Source organism: Nannospalax galili, unplaced genomic scaffold, assembly GCF_000622305.1.
Source record: "Nannospalax galili isolate Female #2095 unplaced genomic scaffold, S.galili_v1.0 scaffold999, whole genome shotgun sequence".
Classification (NCBI taxonomy): Eukaryota; Metazoa; Chordata; class Mammalia; order Rodentia; family Spalacidae; genus Nannospalax; species Nannospalax galili.
Window position 1 is genome coordinate 469621 of NW_008344824.1, and position 20112 is coordinate 489732.

The 20112-nt window shown below is 39.7% G+C and overlaps 1 protein-coding gene across 1 annotated transcript in view; it reads left to right on the forward strand.

The window, feature by feature from the left end:
* The first annotated feature begins 6590 nt into the window (after positions 1–6590).
* Emc7 (ER membrane protein complex subunit 7) overlaps positions 6591–20112 on the forward strand; it is an 18042-nt gene continuing 4520 nt past the window's right edge. Inside the window, exons 1-4 of the mRNA XM_008841147.1 lie at positions 6591–6920; positions 11620–11739; positions 16177–16315; positions 17938–18018. Coding sequence (XP_008839369.1) covers positions 6688–6920; positions 11620–11739; positions 16177–16315; positions 17938–18018 — 573 coding nt within the window. The 5' untranslated portion in view covers positions 6591–6687. The remainder of the gene's footprint in view (positions 6921–11619; positions 11740–16176; positions 16316–17937; positions 18019–20112) is intronic.

Sequence of the window (20112 nt, forward strand, 5' to 3'; positions counted from 1 at the left end):
GATTAAAAAACAAAAAAAGAATAAATTTAAAAAAATAATAAATTTAAAAAAAACTATAAACTGATCATTTCTCACTTTAACCCTATTAGCAAGAGCTAAGGCCTGCTTGAAATCTCTATAGTTCAGGGTATTGGTGGGAAATACATGAAACATCCGGAAGGGATGATTATCAATTATCTCATCATTTAACTCTCTCTGAAGAACTATAAACTGATCATTTCTCACTTTAACCCTATTAGCAAGAGCTAAGGCCTGCTTGAAATCTCTATAGTTCAGGGTATTGGTGGGAAATACATGAAACATCCGGAAGGGATGATTATCAATTATCTCATCATTTAACTCTCTCTGAAGTACAGGCCTTGTTAAAGGAAATTGAAAAGGCTGTTCTGATACTTCACATCAGCTAAACTACAGGAGAAGGGAACCAGGTTTTTAAAGTCTTTGAAGGGCCAACCTTCCAGAGTATAAAGCAAAGTGAAGGGTAGGATATTAATGTGGGTGGGCAAGCAGAGTAAATCTAGCATAAGCTCATCCTAACATGTTTCATGGTACTTAGTTTCTGTATTAGACACAAGTCCAAGGGGAACATCATGGTGTATGTCTCTGTGCTGGATAGCATTAGTTGTCAACTTGACACAGCTGAGTAGAGGGAGCCTCAATTAGTGAATTGCCTCCATTGGACTGTCCTGTGACTATGCCTGTGGGGCATCTTCTTGATTCTTGAGTGATGTCCCTCACTGTGGGTGGTGCCACCCCTGGGCAGATGGATCTATGTTGTATAAGAAAGCAAGTTGAGCTCGGGCCTGGGGAGCAAGCCAGTAAGCAGCGTTCCTCCATGGCCTGTGCTCCATTGCTTGTCCTGAGTTCCTACCTTGGGCTCCCTGGTGATCTGTGACTTGGAAGATGTAAGCCAGATAAACCCTTTCCTTTCTACATTGGTATTGGTCAGAGTATTTTGTCACAGCAATGGAGAAACAAACTAGAACACTCTCCTATAATTTGCGGTTAACATCTATGCAATCCCTGTGGCCTACTTAGAAAACAGCAGAGCTAACAAAGTTTTACAATTCCCAAAACCAGGAATTACGCTTTTCTCTTCCAGAAAATGTGTGAGAAGGCTTAAACCTGGCAGTTGAGGGGTTCAAAACCTGGGATACTTTGGTATGAGTGACAACAGAGGAGAAAAGGCAGATGGAGAGATACAGAGAGCCCAGTGGGGTTTTTGTAGCCAGTCCACTTTTACTTTTGCTCCTATAAAACCAAATCAAATCAAAACAAAACAAGCAGAACAACAACAAAAACCTGAGTATGTGTCTAAGATACCAGCAAAGACAGGTGCCAAAAATTCATCAGAAAGTACTGGAGAGATGGCTCAGCAGTTAAGAGCACATATTATTCTTGCAGAGGTTACAAGTTTGATTTCCAGGATCCACTCTGGGGAACTCATAACCACCTGGAAATTCAGTTCCAGGGGTTCCAATGCCCTTTTCTGGCCTCCATGGGCCTTTCACTCACATGCACAAACCCACATGCAAACACAATCACATATACACATAATTAAAAATAAAAACAAAATCTTAAAAATACATCAGAAGAAAATAAAAATCTGGGATGCAATTTTTTTTCAGCATACAATTATACATTTTTCAACACTTTATAAACCATTATTTATGGTTAAATGTGAAATCATTATTTCATAGTTTAGAGAGTAGTTAATGGTGCCGGGCATTGCTGTACATTCTAGTCTTCCAATTATGGTTCCAATAATGCTTATGCTTACCCTGGTTGGGCCTGAAACAAGACTGAAACTAAGGGCTCAGCCCCACATATTTTGAGAAATGAACAGGGTAAACAAGAGACTTGTAGTTTAAAATTAGCATTTTGAGGCTTTTATCCTTGATGAAAATCTCTGTGGCTTTCCTCCTCTGTGGCTCTCCACTAAGTCCACATCTTTTTGAGACAGGGTCTCCCTGTAGCCCCGGCTGGTCTGAAACTCACTTTGTAGACCAGACTGGCCCTGAACTCACAGAGATGTCTTGTTTTGTTTTTGAGACAGGGTCTTACTATGTAGGACTGGCTGGCCTAGAATTCATTTTGTAGACCAGGCTGGGCTTGAACTCACAGAGATCCCACCTGTCTCTACCTCCTGGGATAAAAGGCCTGAGCCACCATGCCCAGCTGCTTCTGCTGGTTTTTTAGTAATACAGTAACTTTTAGCATGGTATAGTTATGTAATTATTCAGTTTTATTATTATTGTTAACCTCTTACTGTGCTTAATTTATAAACTTTTTCATAGGTAGTGTGTACAGGAAAAATAGTCCATGTAGGGCTCAGTACTATCTGTGATTTTTTTAGGTATCCATTGAGAATACTGGAACACATTCCTATGGACAAAAGAAGAAATCTGTATATGCAAGAGGAAATTGTATGAAGAAGGAAATTCACTTCAGCAAAAGATTATGAACAGTTTTAATGTCCCTCAATAGGGAAGTAATAGATACATATACTGGAATACTTGGTAGCCATATAAAAAATGAAGAAGCTTGTTTATGTACTGATAAAAGCTAACTGGAACTGGGGGTGGTAGTTCATGTCTGTCCTTCCAGCACCAGGGAGGCTGACGGGAAAATTGTCAAGTTTGAGGTCAGCCTTGGTTACATAATGAGTTCTAGGCCAGCCTAAAATATTGTATGAGACCCTGTCTATACAAAAAGAAATAAAAGAAAGTGATTTTCAAGTTATAACTAAAAAGGGCAAAGTGCCAAATTGCATTTGTAGTATACTATTAATTATATATAGATGTGTAGAAATAAATTCATGTAAAACATAGTATACATTCTAGTTGCACAAAATATATTCGTGTGTTATAGTGCATTTAGTTTTGGTACTTTATTATTTTTACGTTTATGAATGTATTGCCTCTAGTGTAGTAGGTAGGTAGCTGTCATAGCGATAAGCCTAGCACTTGGGAAGCTAAAGCAGGAGGATTGCCATGAGGTCATGGCCAGCCTGGGCTATAGTATGAAACCTTGTCTTAAAAAAAACACAAGTGCAAAATCAAATTTTAAAAGGAGGGGTGCTGGAGAGATCTCTTCAGAGGACCTGTGTTCACTTCTTAGGACCCACACGGCAACTAGTATAACTCCAGTCCCAGGAGATTGGATACCTTCCGGCCTTTGTGGACATTGTACAACATGGGTGCACTTACATCCATCCATCCCATATACTCATGCACATAAAATAAATTAAAAATTAAAAAACCCTAAGTGTTAATTTTATTTATATAACTTTATATATAATTTATTATATATCACATAAGTACATATTACATAAATATATGTATGTGTTTTAATGTATGTATTTGCTTATAGATTATCTCTGGGAGAACAGTCAAGGGAATGACAACATCACCTCTTGAGATTTGGGTGATGAGGGAGAGAAGCAGATAGGAGACTTCTCCATATGCAAAGGTCTTGAATATTATACCTTGGGATAATGTCCAGCAGACAGAGACCACCAGGAAGACATATGTTGGCCAAAAAAAGCTAGGTTTATTAGTTTTCTGCAGCAAGAAAGACTCCATACCAGAGAAACTGTATCAGTAAGAGAGAAAGGGAATGGACTTTTATAGTGTCAGGGCTTTTTGCAATGACTGAGGAAGTTTAGGGGAAGCAACCATCAACTCTGGAAAGAGTATGTAAGCAATCTGTTCAGGAGGCATGAGCAAAGGCAGGTAAGCAACCCTGAAAGGCAGAGAGATGGGGCAAGACACCCTAACCCTACAGAGGGACTTGGATTTTGGTTTCTGAAGCCCCTCTTTATCTCTGTTAGATGAAGGCCAGCCTGGCCTATATAATGAATTCCAGGTCAGCTGGGGCTATAGAGACTCTGTCAAAAAAAACCAAACCAAAACAACAACAACAACAACAAAAAAACTGAATCCCCTCCTTGCTTGAGGGGAGTGTGTTACTCTGTATTCTATATGTGTTTCTTTTCTTTTCAAGACAGGTTTCCTTGCAGCTCCAGCTGGCTTGGCATTCACTATGTAGACCAGGCTGGCCTTGATCTCACAGGGATCTGCCTGCCTCTGCTTCCTGAGTGCTAGGATCAAAGGCATGCACCACCATGCCCAGCTCTTTATATGTTTCTTTACTTTTAAAAAAGTTTGTTTTCTGTTATATCTGAATTCTTCCTGCCTTTTAATTATTTAATTGGCAGGAAAAAAAAGAAACCTATCCAGGACCCCTACCTAGATAATAATATGAGGAACAAGGGAGGGCTAGGGAACTTACAGGTAAATAAGCTTTAAGGGCTGAAAAGAAGGTTGCTAGTTATTTTGCAGGTGTGGCATGGCCTCAGGAAAAGTAGTTTTCTGATGGGATGGTCACTTGCCCTGTTTGTATCTATTAGGTATATCACAGAGTGATTACACTAATTACTGATCTTTACTTTCCCAGTCTTGAACCAGTTTTTACTTTGTGACACTTGTATGTGTTAAAAAACTAAGAAAATCTGGGGACTAGGGAGATGGTCCAACGGTTAAGAGCACTGGCTGCTCTTGAAGAACTGGGTTCAATTCCCAGTACCCACATTGCGGCTAACAACTGTCCTAACTCCACTACCAGGGGGATCCGATGCCCTCCTCTGACTTTCACAGGCATTGCACAACATAATTGCACTCACATACAAGTAGGCAATGCACTCATACACATTAAAAAAATAATAAATATGGGCTGGAGAGATGGCTCAGCGGTTAGGGGCACTGGCTGCTCTTGCAGAGGACCCACCCATGTTTGAGTCCCAGCACCCACATGGCAGCCAACAACCGTCCATATCTCCATCAGGGGATCTGACCCCCTCTTCTGACTTCCACAGGCACTGCACAACACAGGTATGCTTATATACATGCAGGCAATACACTCATACACATAAAAATAAAATAACGTAAAAATAAAATTTACACACACACACACACACACACACACACACACACACACAGACGTCTTTTTGAGACAGGGTCTCCCAGTAGCCCCAGCTTGCCTGGAACTATGTAGACCAGGCTGGCCTTGAACTCAGAGAGCCACCTGCCTCTGCCTCCCGGGTTCTGGGACTAAAGACGTGTGCCACCGTGTCTGGCTAAATATATTTTTTTAACTAAGAAAATTTAAAATACGTTAACTGAAAATAGGGGTTGGCGAGATGGCTCAGCAGTTAAGAGCACTTGTTGCTCTTGCAGAAAACTTGAGTTTGGTAACCAGTGGTTCATAACTGCTATAATTCTTGCTCCCTCTGCACCTGATGCCTTCCTCTGGCCTCTGTAGGTACCCACCCCCATGTGGCATACACATATAAATGAAATAAATCTCTGGAAATTAAATAAAAATAAACCTCCATATACTTCCTAAACTTATACTGCAAATTCTCTGGCAAATAAAAGACTTTTTAAAGTCCAAGTCTCTGCATTTTCACCTTCACCAGGAGCTTACTTAAGCGTACTTGGCATTTGTATCATTTTTCAATATTTATAACTGTTTCCCCAGAGGCTAATTCTAAAAATATAAGGGGTAAAAGCCCACATTGCCCTAAATAAACTTCAACGGAGATCTCTGGTACAGGGAGCAATATTTAGGGCTAACAAAAGTTTCAAGGACTGGAATAGATGTCTGAAATGTTAGCTACAGACCCAGCACTTAACAATTGGCGGCACCTCCTTCCAATGCTGCTATGCTCATAGGAAAGAATTCATAAGAGAAATACTGTTAAAAGGAAAAACGATGGTGTAGATAACATTGAAAGAGCTTTTCAAAATGGACCCAGGAGACAGACTACTAAGAAGCAGGGCTTAGGCATGATTCAAGCTGTGGCATAGGAATGTGACCGTTGGTTAGTTTTATCCTTTATCTGAGAACACTGAGAACAGATAATTACACTATATCCAGGAACTCAAGATTATTATCAAGAAGTCATAGGACTGGTTTTACTGACATTTTTATTAAATGGATGCATTCCTTCATCTTCGTTGGTTGCACAGCCCCTGTCACACGAACACCCATTCAATCAATTTCAAGGGAAGTTTCCTACAGAGGAATCTTCACTGCTTCGTACTGCTTCCCTGTTTAAGTTTCCTGTGCCGCCGAGTCGCAGGAGTTTCTGCGACTGTCTTCCGAACTGAGCCTATGTCTTCCGAACTTCCTAAAACCCCAAATATGGGTCTGGTCATTTTCTTTTACAGTTTTGGAGTAGGGACTGACTGACGACGGTGGAAAGGTAGATGTCTTTCACCAGAGGCAAGCATTGGTGAACAGGTCTTATATTTTTTCACCTATTTTTTATAGAAACATCATCGCGCTCCTTTCAGGGGTGTTCCTCATGAAGCTGGAGTGTCATTAGATGACCACGACTTCAGATCCTCAACCATCCCTCCCAGATTTACTACGTTTTTACAGCCGAGAAGTCTCAGCTGGGCGGCACTTAACGCGCCTCTCCATCCTCTAACTTCGAGTGACGCTTCCGCCTCCCTTCTGATTGGTGGATTGCCCTAACTTCTCTCTGCGTAGCGCTGGACTCGGTGCTGGATCCGGCGCGCGGTGATGACGACATCGGCCGCCGGTAGCCGCGACGGTGGCGGCGCCAGGGAAGCGGGGAGGGCTTCCGGGCCGCCGGCCTGACTGCTCGGAGCTGCTGTCATGGCGGGCGCTCCGTGGGCCTTCTTTTCCACACTGCTGCTGCTACTCTCAGGGAATGCTCAAAGCTCCGAGGTGCCCGGCGCTGCCGCCGAGGGTCCGGGAGGGAGCGGAGTCGGCCCGGGAGATCGTTTCAAGATCGAGGGGCGTGCGGTGGTTCCGGGGGTGAAGCCTCAGGACTGGATCTCCGCTGCCCGAGTGCTGGTAGACGGAGAAGAGCACGTCGGCTTCCTTAAGTGAGCATCCTGAGGGCAGCGGGAAAGGGTTTGGGGTGGACGCTGAAAGGGTATCCCGCTGGGAGAACCAAGTGTCAGGACCGGCAGCGTTTCTGTCACCAAGCGAGGTGACCGGTTCCACTAACGGTCTGTGCTGGGAGACCTTGGTCGGATCCTTCCCGTTTCGCTGTGGGTACTGCAGCCCGGGGGAAGGGAGGCCGTTGTCACAGGCCCGAGGCATTGGGGGTCAGTTATTTGTAGCCCCATTTTTGACTCCTGTATGAGGCGCATCACTCTTGGGGCCAGGGGACAAGTGAACTCTCACCTGTCTCTTAGTGAAAAAAATTTCCCTCTGCATTTCTGGTTTGTCTAGAACCTTGTTGCTTTTTCCATTTCAGTCCTCTGGTAGCTTGGTGTGTAGAAAGATGCTAAACAAGTGGGAATTGTCAAAGCCCAAAGGGCTTCCAATGATGGCATAGACTGGAAGGCTAATAATGTTGCTGCTTCTAAAATTAATGAGCCCTGAAGTCCCTAATCAAACCATTTTTTTTGGGGGGGAGCTGGGGTTGTGATTGTTGTTCTTTTTACACTTGAAAATTCGTCGAGGGATTTGCGATACCACATTTGTCATTTGTTTCTCAAGAGTGCTCACAGACATTTGCCCTTTCTAGTCAAGAGATAACAGGATTTCTGTTAATATTATAAGGTGGATAGATGTATTAGCACTTTAGTTTGCCGGCAGCCTGTTTTCTTAGGTTTAGGCATGAATATGATGTTTTAAATCTTGCCGTCACTGCTTGGAGTTGAAACTATAAACCGAAATCAAATATTTAGGAAAGGAAATATTTCTTTGCTAGGTTTATAGATGCAAGTGATGTTTGAAAAACCACACATGTTAAATGTGGACATTTAAATTCGATTTGCAGATTGTGCAGATTGACTTAAGTTTCGTTGTGGGAAATTCAACATCAGATTAATAACAACAAATTGACATCCAGTATTTTAATACTGAGGATTAGCCTTAACTGATAATTTGCCTTCTGCAGTATACAGCTGTTTTGAAAATTAATTTATTCCATTTAAAATTTTTTTAAATATATTGTTACATATTTATTGTATATTAGCCCTGCATATTGGCACATGGCTATAATCCTAGCTACTTGGCTTTTAAGCTAAGGCAGAAGAATCTTAAGTTCAAGGCCAGTTTGGGCAATTTAGCTGAGACCGTATCTCAGACAGGAAGAAAAAAAGCTAGGGATATAGTTTTGTGGTAGGACTTAGCATGCAAAATGGGTTCATGCCCTAGCACTGCCAAATAAATAATATTTAATGAATAAATATAAACAAGAAGTTTTCTTTTTAAAAATTGCAACAGAAGATAACCCTTTTTATTGTGTCTTTCCCCCCCAAAGTTTTATAATAATATGATCTCTGTTTAAGAGTAAAGCATATAATACTGTGTAGCCTGCCACTTTTATTTAACATTTGTGAACAATTTTTTTTTTTTTTTTGGTCTTTTTGAGACAGGGTCTCCCTGTAGCCCCAGCTGTCCTGGAACTTACTAAGTAGACCAGGCTGTCCTTGAACTCGCAGAACTCCGCCTGCCCCTGCCTCCTGAGTGCTGGGATTAAAGGAGTGTGCCACCACACCCAGCTGTGAACAATTTTTATACTAGTTCATGTTCTTACACTTATTTAGAAAAGTTGGTTGAAAATTGATAGGATTTTATGGTGATAGTCTTCTTGGAAGTAGGGTAGGTAATTTGTTTTGTAGCTGTTTTGATAACTAGCATACAGCTTTTACTTTTTAAAAAATATTTGTTTTCTTGGGAGATGGCTTGGGAATTTGCTAATGGAGATGAGGGGATTTGGGGATGAAGAGTACTCAAGCTATTTCTTAAATCATTACTGTGTATATAAACCATAACTCACTTAACCAGTCTTTTGATATGGTAAGATTGTATACTACTTATTTTTATTTTTGAACCTTTTGTGTTTTGTGTTTGAACCTTTTGTGGTGTATAGTCCAAGCTGTTCTCAAAGTCAAGATCCTACTCCCTCTACCTCCTGAGTGCTGGGAATGTGATTACAGGTGTTTGCTACCATGCTAAGCTTTGCTTTTTCTTTAGGTAATTCTGATATTATTTGTGTTGTACAGTCATCAATTTATTATTATTTTTTCTTTCTGTGCTCAGACAAATGTTTTGACATTTGTTCTCAGGGTCCATCAAGAAGCACAAGGTGGCAGATGATGATCACACACATTTAGATCCCAGCACTTGGGAGGGTCAGATAGTAGATTCATGAGTCTAAGTCCAGCTTGGGTTACATAGAAAGACTGTTTCTAAAAACAGAACATTAGAATATGTACTCAAATTAGAATAGTTCATATAGAGTTTAATTAAAGGATTAAACAGTGTGGTCATTCTATAGGGAAACAGCCAGATTGTGCAGATGCCTGGAACTTACAAAGCTTATAACTCTACGCTGTTCATCCAATAATATATGAAATGTAAAAAAGAAAGAAAGACTACTACTAAGTCTTACGCTAAAGGGAAGAAAGGGCCTTGCAAGGAGCTGTGGTCCTAAGCAGAGCCAGTCAGTAATGGCCTGTCAGTGATAAAGCTGGAAATATGCTTAGGCCTCTTTCTTCCCTCCTATAGGCATGAAGACAAGGATAGAAGTGGATTTGGAGGATGTGAGGGTGATCTGACTGAGACAGCAGTCACTCCAGTGATTGCCAGGGTTGATTCATCCAATCTGGCCAGTTAGTCAGGTGTCCCTTTCCTCACTGCTCCATGTGCATCCCTCCTGAAGCTGCTAGAGCCTTCAAACAAGCTCTCCAGGTCCATTTGGGAGTGAGTCTGGAGGGCAAATGGTGTCTCAGGAATTAGGTATTTAAATGCTACATTTCAGTTCTATTTTACTAGAGTATATACTTTCAATGACAAAGAACACCTTTATACTTTTATAATGTCTTTTCTCCCCTTGAAATAACAGGTTTTCATTTTCAAACATTAATTTTGACCTGCAAGATGAAATTATCAGCTCTTGATACAATGATTTTTTTTTTTTTGAGTCTTGTAGACTTAGAGGAAATAAATAAGGAAAAGATAGATGGTTTTAGCTACTAACATTGTAGACTTCTGTATAATTGGCCAAAAAGTAACTAAATGAGACTGTTTATAATAAGTGGAACAAATAATATTTATATGTTTATTGTATGTGTAAAAGAAAGCCAGCAAAACAAAACTAGAACAGAATTCCATTTAAAAATTTATTTATTTAATGTGTATGAGTGTTTTGCCTGCATGTGTATAAGTTGACCTGTGTGGTGCAATGCCTGCGGAGGCTAGAAGTGGGTGTTGGATCCTCTGTAATTGGAGTTATGGATGGTTCTTACTAGCCATGTGGTTGCCGGAAACCAACCCAGGTCCCTTGGAAGAGCAGCCAGTGCTCTTTATTGCTGAACCATCTCTCCAGCCCCTAGAATGCCATTTTTAATAGTTAGGGGGAATCTGACAAAAATTGGGACCCTAATATAATAATATATACTGTAATAATAATATATACTGATAGTTTCCTTTCAAAGAAGACATGTCTTCAGAATAGGAACCATGTTCTTGTTACTGTCACTGTCCACAGAAGGAGTCTCTATTACTCTGGTGTGGCCTCATCATTTTCAAAAATTATAATTGTGGAAGATGAAAATAGGACTATTTTTAATTTTATTATTTATTTTTATTTTATGTGTATGTGTTTTGCCTGCATGTATGTAAGTGCACCACATGCATGCAAAGCTGTGGAGGGCAGAAGAGGGTGTTGGATTCCCTAGAACTGGACTTACAGGTGGTTGTTAGCCCCGATATGGGTGCTGGGAACCAAACCCAAGTCCTCTGCAAGAGCAGCCAGTGCTCTTAACTGCTGAGCCATCTCTCCAGCCCAGTGTAGGGCTACTCTTGCCACTTTTTGTTTGCTTGTTTGCTTGTTGGTTTGTTTGGGGAGAGGGACACAAATTCACTCCTTAGCCCAGGATGGCTTTGAATTTACTATGTAGCTCAGACTGGCCTTGAATTCACAACCATCCTTTTGTTTCTGTTTCCCAAGTATGTGATTACAGGGGTAAGGTCACCACACCTATATAGTTTTTCTTTCCTTTTTTAAAAATATAGTTAGTTGGGGCTGGAGAGATGGCTCAGCAGTTAAGAGCACTGACTGCTCTTGCAGAGGACCTGGCAAGAGGTCCCAGCACCCACATGGCAGCTAACAACTGTCCTAACTCCAGTTCCAGGGGATCTGATGCTCTCCTCTGACCTCCTCATGCATTACACAACATGGGTGCACTTACATGTATGCAAGCAGTACACTCGTACACGTAAAATAAATAAACAAACAAAAATAAACATAATAAAAGAACTTTTAAAAAATAAATGAAAATCTAGTTAGTTGCTTCTAATTGTTTGTTTGAGACCAGGTCATACACTATAGATAGTCCAGGCTATCCTGGAATTCACTAAGTAGCCTAGGCTGGCACTGAACCCACAACAATACTCCTGCCTCAGCCTCTCAAGTGCTGGCTGTACAGGTGTGAGCCACCATGACTGGCTTTCTTCTAATGTTTTTTTGAGAATTGTTTGGGAAATTAAAAAAATATTTTAAAGCACAGGGAAAGTCTAAGGGGTTGATAAGAAGTAAGAAAATATGATTTTCCTTCTTTCCAGGACAGATGGGAGTTTTGTGGTTCATGATATTCCCTCTGGATCTTATGTAGTGGAAGTTATTTCTCCAGCTTACAAATTTGATCCTGTCAGAGTTGATATCACTTCAAAAGGAAAAATGAGGTAAGGGTATCTGATTTATTTTTACTAAAGTCTAGTCTACTTAATTGATTTATGTATTCCTTTTGGAATCTATAAAGTTGAAACTTTTTCTAATTTATAGTTATTCCTTAAAACATTTAAATTACTCTTACGTTGTTTTATTCAGAACACTAATTAAACTGATGTTAAACTTCTTCCCTCTCTAGCTTACAATTGTGATAATGCTCCAAATATGATAAGCTTTTAATATAATAGCATAGAGAAAAGATAGGGTTACTCAATGTAGGGACAGGGGTACTATGCAGATTATAACTGAAATGTAAATTTTTTTTTTTTTTTTGGTCTTTTTTGAGACAGTGTCTCTGTGTAGCCCCAGCTAGCCTGGAACTCATTATGTAGGCCAGGCTGGCCTTGAACTCACAGAGATCTACCTGCCTCTCTATGCTGGGATTAAAGGCATGCGCCACCCCGTCCAGCTCTGAAATGTAATGTTTAAAGTTGAGAATTAACTTTTTGGGATGAGAAATACTAACTCCTCACTTTTCATTGGAATATTATGATTAATGCCTCTACTTACTTATTTGATGCTGTTGATTTAGAAATTGGTATAGCTTCTCCTTTCTGAAATTTGTAGTGTATAATGGAAATAGGTTACCTTGTGGAGTTTATCTCAAAATGAGGATCATGATGAAAAGATTAGAATGGGCCAGTGAGGTGGCTCAGTGAGTAAAAGTGCTGGCCACCAAGCCTAATGATTTGAGTTTGATAGGGACACACATGGTAGAAGGAGAGAACCCACTGTTGCAAGTTATCTTCTGACCTCCACAAGTGTACTGTGGCATGTATGTACCCACACATATATACACAATCAATCAATAAATAAAATGTAATAAAAATTTTAAGGGAGAAAATAGTTATTTGAGGCTGGCAGAGTAAGAAAGAATTTCAATTTTTCTTCTTTTTTTAAATATTTTATTATTTTTATTTTATTTGTATGGGTGGGTGTATTGCCTGTATGTATGTAAATGCACATATGTTGTGCAGTGTCCACAGAGGTCAGAAGAGGGCATCAGATCTTCTGGAGCTGGAGTTACAGACAGTTGTTAGCCCCCATGTGGGTGCTGGGAACAAAACAGGTTTTCTGCAAGAGCAGCCAGTGCTTTTAACCACTGAACCATCTCTCCAGCCCCTTTCCTATTTTTGACACAGGGTCTTGCTGTGTAGCTAAGGCTAGCCTGTAACTCTCTATGTAGCTCAGGCTAACCAGGAACTTTATTTGTAGCCAAGCCTAGCTTGGAACTCTCTCTCTCTCTCTCTCTCTCTCTCTCTCTCTCTCTCTCTCTCTGTCTCTCTGTCTCTCTCGAGACGTCTGTCTGTCTGTCTCGAGACAGGCTCTCCCTATAGCCTCAGTTGGCCTAGAACTTGCTATATATAGACCAGGCTGGCCTTGATCTCACAGGGATCCAACTGCGTCTGCCTCCCAAGTGCTAGGATTAAAGGCATATGTCACTACACAAGGAATTTGGAACTTTTATAGTCCAGGCTGAGCTTGAATTTATGATCTTCCTGCCTTGGCCTTCTGAGTGTTAGGATTACAGTTATATGCTTCCACTTTTGGCAAAATTTCAGAGTTTGTAAGTAAATGGACTTGTGTTTTAAACTTGAGGTGAAAAAAAAAACTTGTTCTAATAAGGTTTGAGCAATAAAGTTTGGATGATTGCATGAATGCCCATAGTCTTCAACTCAGCCTTCCATTATAAGAGAACAAATGTATTTGCTCATTATTTTATTGTCACATGCAGTGATACCCTCTTTGGTCAAATCTGACCAGAAAGTATAAGAGGCAACTTTCAGTGATAATGGCTCCTTTTGAACTATCACAGTATTACTCTATAGTTGTGCAAAGGCTAACACTATTTTGGGGATGGAAGGAGCTATAAGTTATTACTGATCTTTTTGCTCAGTATGTGCCAAGGATAGTTAGGATGATTTAAAGAGACCTCAGATTTATCTAGCAGCTAGTACCATATGATTACTGTTTGTCTTTTCTCCTAATCATTTTCTTCTGTTTTTGCTCTTTTATTTTCTCCTGGCATTGCAAATTTTTAAGATAGATATAATATGTAAATATGTCATAATTTAAGTAGAATAAGTTATACACAGAACTGTCTCATCTTTTATATTGTATTTTGGTATTGATCGTTTATATGACCAGCTCCTATCGATAAATAACTGGTGTTTTCTTCTTCCTCTTGTAGTATGTATTGTGAACAGAGACAGCTATCTAGAAAACAAGTTGTTGATGTTATCACGAAGCCAGTCCTATGGTGCTATTGATTAATTCAGTCCTTAAATTACTTCCTATCCTATTTTTGAAATTATTGTCTTAGAACATTCTACTTTGTCCAAATTCTGGTCATATTTCTTGCATATGGCTACTTAGAGCAGGGCTGAGCATCAGTGGAAGGTAATAACTTTGCAAATACATTCATAAATAATTTTGTGATGAATAAATGGGGTGTTTCAAAGTATATTCAGTCTCTTAGTTGTTGATTTGCTTATGTCTTTAGAAACAAGGTTTTAAACATATAAATAGGTAAAATTCTATTATGATATATCTTAACTTTAAAGACTTAATGACTATATATTTTAGGTTTGCAAACTTAGAAGTGAGGGTGTGTAGACCATTGTTTACATGATGTATATGGGTTTAAACTTGTTTATAGCAGAATATTGGGGGGATGGGACTTGTTAAACAAAAGGAATACTTGTCTACTCAGAACTATAATGTTTTATTTGCCTTTTGCTTTTTGAATTTTGAATAAAGTAGTCAAATAGGAGTATTTTTCTAAGTATATGATTTTCTTTTCCTTTTTACTTTGGATTAAAAAAATACTTCCTGAGTGGTAGTGCAGGGCTATAATCCCAGCATTTGGGAGGCTGTGGGAGGATGATTGTGGCAACATATTGAAAACCTATTTCAAAAAAACAGACGATGAGATAGAACTACTACAGTAATAGAGGCATTGGAATATAAAGTCAGTGGATGTGTAAAGGTGCTCAACAGAAGTTGATGAACTGGAAGATCAATTAAGAAAAATAAATAAATAAATTGCTAGACATGGTGACACATTGCCTTTAATCCCAGTGCTCAAGAGGCAGAGGCAGAGGCAGGCAGATCTCTGTGAGGTAGGTCATGTCTGCCTGATCTACATAGTAAGTTTCAGGCCAGCTCGGATTATAGGGGGACCCTGCCTTAAAAAACAAACAAAAGAAACAGAAAAGAACAACAACAAGAAGAAAAATTGTCCAAAATACAACACAGATAAAGAAATGGGCAATAACAGCATTGACAAAAAAATAAAAAATGAACAATGTGGGACTGGAGAGATGGCTCAGCAGTTAAGAGCACTGGCTGCTCTTGCACAGGACCCAGGTTCGGTTCCCAGCACCCATGTGGCTGCTAGCAGCCATCTGTAACTCCAGTTCCAGGGGATTCAATGCCCTCTTCTGGCCTCTGTGGGCATTGCATGACATGAGTACTCTTACATATGTGCAGGCAGAACACTCCTACACATAAAATAGAAATAAATATATAAAAATCTTATTTTTTAAAAATGAACAATATAGGGGACAATTTCAAAAGTAAATTAGATTCCTCTGTGTGGATGAAGGTTTTGATTTTATTACTATATCCCTGGTAAAAATGAGATGTTACCAAGAAAGTCCAGGGCTTTCTTGAATCATGTATTTTTCCTGAAAAAATAGCCATGTCTTAGACTATCGAAAACATATAAGTCAGTACTTTTGTATGTCTTTAGTAAAATAAATTAATTATTACATATAATGAAAGGACTTTAAAACTGAAAATTCTAAAAATAAGTTTTGGGGTTTTGCTTTGTTTTTTTGAGACAGAGTCTCATTGAGCCCAGGCAGGCGAGCTTTGAACTGACTTTATAGCTAAGGCTGGCCTTGAACTCCTGATCCTCCTGCCTCCACCTCCCAATGCTGGGGTTATAGGGGTATGCCATCATCCAGTTTTGCAAAAACTTTTGCTATAAAAAGAAGTTAAGGAATTTGTCTCAGCCTACAAGTGTAGGAAGTGATGGAGCTAAAGCTAGAAGTTTCCAAGTCTAGTGTTCTTTCTCTGTACTTAAATGAGTATTTTAGACATACATGTAAAGCTGCTTTGATTAGAATTTCAAGATCAAAATTTTAGATGCTAAACTATTTTGGAAAAAGCTGAAGCTAAGTATAAGACTTTGCTAATATAAGCAATTATATAGCCTTGTTTTTTGCTTGTTTTCATTTGCTTTGGTTATGTATGCTTTGTTTTTCAGTACACCATTATCTCACTAGGACTTGTACATGCTAGACACAGGCTCTACCACTGAGCTTGAACCCCAGCCCTAGTCATATTTTTAATAGAATTATACTTCTCTTGTGTTTCCTAATTAGAGCAAGATATGTGAATTATATCAAAACATCAGAAGTGGTCAGACTACCCTATCCTCTCCAGATGAAATCTTCAGGTCCACCTTCTTACTTTATTAAGAGGGAATCATGGGGCTGGACAGACTTTCTGATGAACCCAATGGTATGTATCAAGCTAAAATAAAGCATTTTACTAATACCTGATTTGCTTTTGCACTTGAATACTTTAAGCTTGTATGAGTGGGAAGGCTGAGATTAATGTTTTATTGTTACTGTTTTGAGGCAAGGTTTCATGTATACCAGGCCGGCCTTGAACTTGATATGTAGCAAAGGATGACCTTGAACTTCTGATTTTTCTGCCTCTACCTCCCAAGTGCTGGGATTATAGGCCTATGCCACCATGCCTGCTTGTATTATGCAGTGCTGGGGCTTGAACCCAGGGCCTTCTGCATGCTAGGCACACACTCTACCAAAGGAACTACATCCACAACCCCTCAAGTATGGTGTTCTTTTAAAAAAAAAAATTGCTTACTATTTTTATTTTGAGCATGAATCTATTGCTTGCATGTTTGTAAGTATACCTGTGTCATATAGTGCTCAAGAAGGTCACAGAGAGCATTGAAGCCCCTGGAACTGGAGTTACAGACCATTGTTAGTTGTCATGTGGGTACTGGAATCTGAACTCGGGTCCTCTGCAAGAGCAGCCAGTGCTCCTAACTGCTGAGCCATCTCTCTAGCCCCTCTTTTTCCTTTTTTGGCATGTGTAGTGAACAGAGAAATTATTTTAGGGTCTTTTAAGTAATTAGTATTATCCTGAAACTGATATTGATACTATTAATAGAATATATTTTTCAGAAATAAATGATCTTTTTCAAAGCCATTTTTGAAAATTTAATTACTATCTTAGAATTATCTAAATTTGGATTGGATTATTTGTTGATAACTATTTAGATCACAAACAGTGCTATTTGGGGTCTGAACATCTTCTAGAGAGGAATAAATTAGAACCTCAAGTTTATTAGCAGGAGAGGCTAGGCCAGGTGGCACATACCTTTAATCCTAGTACTTGAGAGGCAGAGACACATAGATCTCTGTGAGTTCGAGGCCAATCTAGTCTATATAGTGAGCGCCAGGCCAGCCAGACCTACACAGTGAGACCCTGCCTTAAAAAAGAAAAAAAAAAAAAGGTGGGAAGTGGGGGTGGTACAGGAGAGTAGTCAGCACTGAGACTCCAGAACAGTTTCATCCTCACTGTTCTAGTTTCTGAAGTTTCACAAAGCTATGTTGAATGCTAGAGGATTCTAGGTCATTTTCAAAACTAATCTGCTCAAGCAATTGCTTTGCACTGTGCTGCACGCTCTAGAGAATGTGTGTTAATGAGAGTGGCAATGCAGTGCTTTCTCCAAGAAGCAATACACAGTCATCTGAAAAGGACATTCCTCCTGGCTATTGGAATCACCAGTCCCAGTCCAGCTTACAGGAAGAAGAGAAAGCAGACAGTGCCATTTGGAAATCATTTGTGTTAAAACTGAACCCTTAACAAAGATAGGAAGCACATAACAAGAAATGTGGTGTCAGTAGAGCACACATGAACAAGACCCTTTCAGTCTATGACACTGCTGCAATCACAGCACCTCAAATCAAACTGGTTGTAATGTTGACGTAATTGCCATAAATTCTATGTACATACCTGAATCTTTAGTTTTGTCACTGGTTACTAAATGCAGTTTTTGTTTTACTGACCAAAGTGGGAGGAAAAGAATTTGTAATTTCTTTTTTCTACAGGTTATGATGATGGTTCTTCCATTGTTGATATTTGTGCTTCTGCCTAAAGTGGTCAACACAAGTGATCCTGACATGAGACGGGTAAGGCGATTGCCCAGCTGTGGGTTTTTTATTCATGTTTTAAAAAATTCATGCATATATTATATATATAAAAGTGACACTGAGCTTGTGTGTGTGTGTGTGTGTGTGTGTGTGTGTGTGTGTGTGTGTGTGTGTGATTCTGGGAAAGTGCTCTACTACTGAACAATAGAACTATCTTCAGTCCCCTCCCCTATTTAAAAAATTTTTGTTTGGGATAGAATTTCACTAAATGGCCCAAGCTGGCCTTGAACTTTCAGTCCTGCCTCAGCCTCCCATGCTAGCCTCCCATGATTCTGATGCTTAATCTGTTCTATTGGGTCTGGATGACTTGAATATTTTCAATATTTTAGTTCTCACTGCAGATTCATCTAAGAGTCTGTACAGACACAGTGTTGTATCCCTTTTGTTCAGATAGTTGTTTCCATTAAACAAGATGAATTCGGTTAGCTGCTGGTAAAGGCCAGTGTCTCTTCATACAGTTAAAGCATTGTTTTAGTCTTAGCCTCTTTGTGGGCCCCACTTGTTAAAATTATTGAAATTCATAATAACCCTAGTAGGACTAACCAAAATATTTTACAAATTGTTGTTCTTTTAATGTGTTTTTGCTTAATAGCACTGTCTTGAGAGTACATACTCAGTTTATATGTTCAGAGGTACAAGAAATTCAGGTAGGTCCAGGGGGACAAATCGAACAGTAGCTTTCAGACTCTGTAACACAAAACAGGGCCAGTCCTGCAGAAGAGAAAGGAGTCATGGTTGCTTCAGATTTAGCACTGCCACACTATCTCTTCTAGTTTTGGCTTTCATATAAAGTCTTCATCTCTATAAACCATTGTTCATTTTGGCACATAATAGCCATCAACAAATACTTTCTGAGAGAGAAGATCCTCTACTGTTTTTAGTATCTGGTGTATTGACAGCTTAGTCATTGTGCCTAGGTTCTGGATGCTGAAGATGCAAAAAATGAATTACAGGCCAACTCTGTCATTAATAACCTCATAATCCAGTTAATGTAGTAAATGAATGGGTTTATATTCTTTTGCGATTAAGGGATCTTGTGGATTTTCAATTGCTCTTTAAAAATTTTTATTTTTGTTTTATTTTATTTGTATGAATGTTTTGCCTGCATGTATGTAAGTGCATCTGTGTCTTGCAATGCCCATGGAGGTCGGAAGAGGGTGATGGATTCCCTGGAACTGGAGTTAGGCATGGATGTTAGCCTCCATGTGGGTACTGGGAACTGAACCCAGACCCCTGCAAGATCAGCTGGTGCTCTTAACAGCTGAGCCATCTCTCCAGCCCTCAATTTCCTTTCTTTAAATGGCAAAATAAGATATTCAAAGGATGAATAAAATATAACATTTGCTAGGATAGTAGGCGATTAAGTTTTGTTGAAAGTAATGCTTCTGTTTCCAACTGTAATGTCAGAAAAAGAAAGGTTTATGATACTTTTAAAATGTTTTAGAGCCAGAAGCTCGATGTCGTCATGCATGACTTTAATCCCAGGGCAGGGGGCGGGGGGGAGGGTACAAAGGCAGGAAGATCTCTGTGAGTTTGAGGCCAGCCTGGTCTCCATAATGAATCTAGGCCAGCTGTGTCTCTGGAGACCCTGTCGCAAAAAGACCAAAAAAAAGTTTTAGAGCCAGGTGTGGAGGTGCATGCCTTTCATCCCAGCCCTCAGGAGGCAGAGGAAGACAGATGTCTGTGGGGTCAAGGCCAGCCTGGTCTGCATAGCATATTTCAGGCCAGCTTGGGCTTCAGGGAGACCATCTCAAAAAAAATAATAAAAATAAAAATTGGTTTTTGGCATCTTTGCGCAGTTTGGGTCAAAAAGTAATACATCCTGTGCAGTTCTTCTATGAAAGGGAAAAATCTGATTGCTCTCATGGCACCAGTGGAAGGAAACATCACAAGTTACATTTGCTTAAAAACTCATTGCCTGCCGGGTGTGATAGTGCAGGCGGATCTCTGTGAGTTCAAGGTCAGCCTGATCTACAAATTGAGTTCCAGGCCAGTTGGGGCTACAGGGAGATCCTGTCTCAAAAAGACCAAATAATAAATAAATCAATAAATAAATAAAATAAACCCACTCCT